At 40.4% G+C, this 6,000-nt stretch overlaps 1 protein-coding gene across 2 annotated transcripts in view; it reads right to left on the minus strand.

Moving 5' to 3' along the window:
* MDFIC2 (MyoD family inhibitor domain containing 2) overlaps positions 1–5,655 on the minus strand; it is a 101,832-nt gene extending 96,177 nt beyond the window's left edge. Inside the window, exons 1-2 of one of the 2 annotated variants that reach the window (XM_067755186.1) lie at positions 5,416–5,655; positions 4,750–4,837 (exon numbers count right to left, since the gene is read on the minus strand). In XM_067755186.1, coding sequence (XP_067611287.1) covers positions 4,750–4,837 — 88 coding nt within the window. In that variant the 5' untranslated portion in view covers positions 5,416–5,655. The remainder of the gene's footprint in view (positions 1–4,749; positions 4,838–5,415) is intronic. The other variant, XM_067755185.1, reaches the window with a different exon arrangement.
* Between the last annotated feature and the right edge of the window lie 345 nt (positions 5,656–6,000).

The following is a 6,000-nucleotide window of genomic DNA, read 5'->3' on the forward strand; positions in this document are numbered from 1 at the left end:
GGGGTGTTACATGCCATCTTACTCCACCTGTAATTTCCCCCCCAGTTTCTATGTTATATCAGTTTTTCCTTTGTAACCTTTTTCACGTTTGGGCCTATTTTCTTCTCCTTGTTATGACTTTCATGCTGGTCGTGTTGTCCTCACTTCAGGGCTACTGAATGCATTGCTCTCTTAGCCATCAACATCCCCCTTGCCTTAAAGTTTCCTCTGCCTGCCTCATCCCACTTTGCACTCCAGTTACAGATTTAAATGACACTTCAGTATATTAGTCCCTGACCTCAGACCTGCAGTGACAACTTAGAACCCATGTCCAACTAACTACTTAACTTATAGTTGGAACTCAGTCTCTCTGTCCTCCTTGTTTTGTGTTAATCCATACACAGGTAACTAGCCCAAATGCCCGTTTCCCTAGCGCCAAAGCAGGCATCACGCAGCCTGTGATTTGCACCCAGCATTACTCCTCTTCACCTGTGCAAATAGAGGATGACCACCTTCAAGACTGGCCTTTCTAGACCACTTTGGTGCACAGTTACACAGTACAGTTCATCTTGCCTGGTGCATATTTCACAATCATATTTTGTTTCTCTGATTGTCTTTAAAACAGGGTTTCCCCAAGTATGGTCCCTGAACATGTTACTTCATGTTAACTTGCTCTTAAGCATTTATTTCTGGCCTCCACCTATATCCTCCTGAATTCCTTAAGTTGGGACCCAGGAATTTGATCAATCTAAAATTTGAGAAGTCAGGAATTTAAAGGCAAGATGACGAATAATGGTACAAGATTGCCAGGTAGTTTGATAGAAGGTAAAATAGGATTCAGTTAACTTGACTCCGAGTGCATTTTCAGGTTTATTGGTGTGTTTCTTAAACGCTATTTACCCTAATTGTTAATAAAAGCTCTGGATGTTGCTTTAAGCAGCTCTTTGACACCATTGCCGAGGCCATCAGGCCCATGGTGCATAGGAGAGAAAGTAGAAGGCAAATAAGAACCTCTTCACCTTTCAGGGGAAAGCAGGACAATTAGATAAAATTCCTGAGTGCAGGACTGTGCTTCTGTCCTTCTTTCATTTTTTAAAATTGTTCTGTGTTATGCTCATGCCTTGTCTCCAGTGATACCGCTGTTAATAAATGTTGACTCGAACTGGGTAAATTGAATGTTTGAAGATGAGAAGTTAGAGTATCAGTACTCAGGTTGGCAGTGATGGTGCTAACTCCTGTTGGTCCCATGCTCACTCTGAGGTCAGGTGCTGTGCTCAGTGGTTTATGTAGATTATGCCAGTGAGTGCTTGCTGCAACCCTAATAGGGCAGTGCTGTGATTCCCTATGTTTTAAACATGGCCAGTATTCAGCTGGAATTGCAGAGGGAGGCAAGAGGCACTGTGATGGGAGAAGCAATTACTTTTGCTATTCATGAAAAAACCTTTTGAACCACTTTCAAGTGTCTTCAGTCAGTCCTCCCTATCTATGGGTTCTGCAGCTGTGGATACAGGGGGCTGACTGTACCATGCCATTTTGTGTAAGAGACTTGAGCATCCTTGGATTTTGGTATCTGCAAAAGGTCCTGGAACCAGTCCTCCTGCAGATACCGAGGGATGACTGTATTTCTTTTTCTTTTTTAAGGGGGATGGGGTTTGATAAATTTCAAATACTGATAACTGTTGGAGAAGGCATTGTGACAAAGTGGTTTAAGGCAAAGAACAGAATTTGGAAGATTTGGGTTCAAGGTTCAGTTTGCCACTTAACAGCTCTGTCAGTTTGAGCAAGATCTAGTTTCTCTGAGCCTCGGTCTTTTAATCTGTAAAATGAGACAATACTACTGCACACCAAATGGTTGTAGGGACCATGGGAAGGAATTTATATAAAATGCTGTGAGAGAAACAATGGCAGGAATGACTGAAGTGTCACGAAGGACCTCCGTGTTTGCTGTCCATGCTGAACTTCGGCTGAACACTCAAAAATAAAGCTGCTGAGTAGTTGCTGAATTGCCAAAAGGAAACAGTAATGCTGAGACCTGGACTTTCTTTGGACTAAGGAAACCCTACCTTTCCCTAGTAAGGGATGAGACGTGCTTGATAACCCAGTTGTATATATGGAACATATTTACCCTCCAATCCAAATCTTTGGTAAACAACTTGCCTAAGCCTGCATGAACTTCCTCCTTTTTTCCATAAAACCCCCTGCCTGTTTTCCTCTGTTGAGACACTATTCTGGGTGCCTCCGGAATCTGTGATTCCCCAAATTGCAATTCTAAGATCCCAAATAAACTGCCTCTTTGCGTCTTTATAGATGTCCTTTCTGTTGACAAAGCTATTAAAATATACAGTGCTGGTACTAGTGCAGATTGTTCCAAGTGTGAACCAGGATCTCAAAAAAAACATTATATTATTTTGAATCATGCTTTAAAGAGGAAGAAAAGACACAACAGTAATGAGATCTCTCTCCCGTAATTTCACAAGTAGGTGTTACAGTCCTTGGCTGAGGAATCTGCAGCTCAGAGAGGTTGAGCAACACGGCACAGCCAAACAGCCAGTAAACAGCCGAGCTGAAGTTTTAAACCTTCACCTGCCTGACTTTAAATCCTCTGCTCTTTCCATTGCACCAGGTTGCTTTAAAAAGAAAAAAAGGGCTTCCCTGGTGGCGCAGTGGTTGAGAGTCTGCCTGCCGATGCAGGGGACACGGGTTCGTGCCCCGGTCTGGGAGGATCCCACATGCCGCGGAGCGGCTGGGCCCGTGAGCCATGGCCGCTGAGCCTGCGCGTCCGGAGCCTGTGCTCCGCAACGGGAGAGGCCGCAACAGTGAGAGGCCCGCGTACCCCCCAAAAAAAGAAAAAAAAGCCAACATAGATCCTTTTTCTTAACATTAAAACAAACAAAAAAAGACATTTATGTTCAAAAACTAACTCATCCTGGTAATTCCCAATTAAGATGTTGTCATCTTGCATCTGGCTGGAATCCCTTTTATGATACAGTAAACATAATTTGAGTGTAGCTTAAGTGAAGTGTCCAAATAGGCTAAAACAGGTCACCTAGGAAGTTAGATTTTGTAGATTATAAAAATTTAATCCTACATTGTACTTAATGGAGACAATTTTTTGAAATGGAAATTCTTCAGGAAGCGGATGACTGGTATATCAATTTTTGTCATTATTTCTCTATGAGACATCTATAGCATGGGCAATTGAAGCACAAGAAACGAGACAAACGACACTCTAAGTCACAGTGAAGAACTCTGTCTTTGCGGGCTTGGTCTTCTCAAGAAAAACACAGAGGGATCTTTGGCCTGAGTTCAGTTTTTTTACTTCTATATTGTTTTTTTAAAGATTCTATTTAAAAGATTGTTTAATAAAAAGAAGTTAGAGAATTTCTTAGCTCTGTGGCTTTTTGAAGGGAATGATTCTGAGAATACATGTCTGTACCCACTTTTATCCTGAAATAAAGTCTTCACTGGAGATGAGTTCCAGCTATTAAATTTGATTATGGGGCCCTGGGGCAGAAGGATAATCTTTTTTTAAAAAAAGTGAACAGTTAAAAAACGAGGATGGGGGTAAAGCAGGATTAAGAATAAGAGTGGATAGAAGAGTACGTGTGAAGGTGGAGGTGTTGATTTAAACACTTTAGGAAAACTTTCTGAGCACAGATCATGTCCTGACAAGTAACTTAAACATCTTTTCTATGAAACAGTGTGTAAGGTGGTAGTTCAGTTTATATGCTATGGAGTCACATAGTCTGGGATCAAATCCCCGCTCTGTTACTTCCTAATTTTGCAATATTAGGCAATTTACTTAAACTCTTTGAGACTCTATTTTCTTACCTGAATATTAGGAGCGATTAATGCTTCCTAGGGTTGTTGTGATGATTCAGCATAATCACTAATGCACATTGTCATCGTGTTTGATGTCATGATTATTATTATTATTATTGGTGTTGTAGAACTTACTTGACATATATATTAAAGTCTCCTGTGATCTTAGAAAACAATTTTGAGGCATGGCAACTACTTAAGAGCCGTCTTTTAACAACAGAATAGATTCAGGAAATGAAGTAAAAGACACAACTTATCTATTTAGATAGAATATCAAGTTGGTTTCCTTTTAAAGATGTTCATAAGAAGATTAAAGACATTAAAGATGTTCATAAAAAGAAAAGATTATGAAACCAAACCTTCTAGTAAATAATCATGAGTTTACACGTATTTTAGAAAGTGCACATATTTGTACTTCTCCTAGGAGGACATATCAATTTGTGTGTGTATTTCAAGCAAGCATCTTAAGCACGTCGTGCTTGTGGCTGACAGTGCTCTCCCGGGGGAAGGTGGCTTCTGTAATTGCAGTGAATGGCAATTCTATTTGTAGACATGACTTCCTACAGCCTGCACTCCTTTCTGTGATTATTATTTAAAAAATACTTGTCCTCAAATTATTTCATCTTCCTGGCTACAAGGGAGAAAATTCTCCAGCACAACAAGAACCTCACAGGTAACGTGTATTTGAATTGAAAATGTATATCCTCTTACCCATAAAGTCATCTGAGTGATCTCTGCAGTCTCAGGAATACAAAAAGCATTTCAATACTAAACACCCTCAAACTACCACTTAGGCCAAAAAAAGAAAGAAAGAAAGAAAGAAAATCAGAAGTATTAATGTCATTTGAAATGCTGGGACATTTTTCTTCTTTCTTCCACACTCTTTTTTGCTTATAAACAAAAGCACAATTCTCACATTGATAGAAAATCAACAGCAAGAGGACTTACCTTCCTTCAACCAAGAAATGTTATTTTTGTCATTTTCAAAATGCTCAGCTGTTCTGACTTTTATCTTTTCCAGCTCAGTTTCTGACATCTAAGTGGAAACAGAATTGGTTATATAAAAAATTCATTAAGAGCCCAAATTTATAACATGGAGCCTTATATTTAGAGACAACGCTCGTATTAGAGGAACATTTTATCTCTGTAGTTTTTCAGCTCCCTGTCTAACGTTAAGTCTTACATTTTATCCATGTATAGTATTTTACAACACTGACATTGAAAACGAAACTTTAGATGATATTTCACTTTTCAGCAGTCAAGCTTGCTGTGAGCTCTGATTTCTGAATACGAAAGAAAAACAGATGAACAAGTAGCCCCAGATTTGTCAAAACCCAAACATTCAGTGGCTGTTCTAATGCATTTCTTAATAGCCTAGAGAAAAGCATGCTGCAAAGTGACGTGCAAAGCTAGAAAGACTAATAAACACCAAAGGACTTTTCAGCAATGTGCTGGGTAGAATGAGAACCTTATGACCTCAGCCAGGCCAAGCTGAGCTTCCTGAAGGTGTTGAGACCTATTAGGTATTCTCAGTACATTGCACTTGACTTCCTCCATGGCTTGGTTGCAGTGAGCTAGGATGCCCCACTTGCATCAGCACCTCGATGTACTTACCTGTTTGTTCCTAAGGGAGGAGGCCCAAGGCGTGGGACGGGGGAGCAGCGTGCCGATGCTCTGGGCAGCCTCCCTTCTTGTCTCTCAATGTCCAGCATTCCTCTGCCCTGCCAGAAGTGAGTGAAGAAGCAAATACGCTCCCTCCCTGGGTGGTGCTAGATTTGTATTGCTGCCAGAAGCATCCAACTTGCGGCTGAGAGGGTTTTTTTTTTAAGGTAATGTAAAGCCTGTGGTTCAAAACAATAAAAACCTTCTCCAGGCCAGCACTTATTTAAAATGACACTCTGCAAGATAGGGTGAGAAGAATGAACTCTTTTCAAATGGACGGAGTTTCTCCAGTCTCCTTCTTTCCACACCCGCCATTCATCACTTACAGTTAATATTAAGGATGTGGAAAGAAGAGATTGAAAAATATACGTAGGCTATTTGTGTTAAAAGAAAAGGAAGAGAAACCTCTCAGGGTTTATTTTCTAGAAGTTCACCCTGCAGCTGCTGTTTCAAAAGGCAAGTTTTTCTAACGTTTTATAGACAACAAGAAAACATTTCACGTTCTTTTGAGAGTCTGCAGGTATTCCCAAAAGAATT

This window comes from Pseudorca crassidens, chromosome 10 (genome assembly GCF_039906515.1).
Source record: "Pseudorca crassidens isolate mPseCra1 chromosome 10, mPseCra1.hap1, whole genome shotgun sequence".
In the NCBI taxonomy this organism is placed as follows: domain Eukaryota; kingdom Metazoa; phylum Chordata; class Mammalia; order Artiodactyla; family Delphinidae; genus Pseudorca; species Pseudorca crassidens.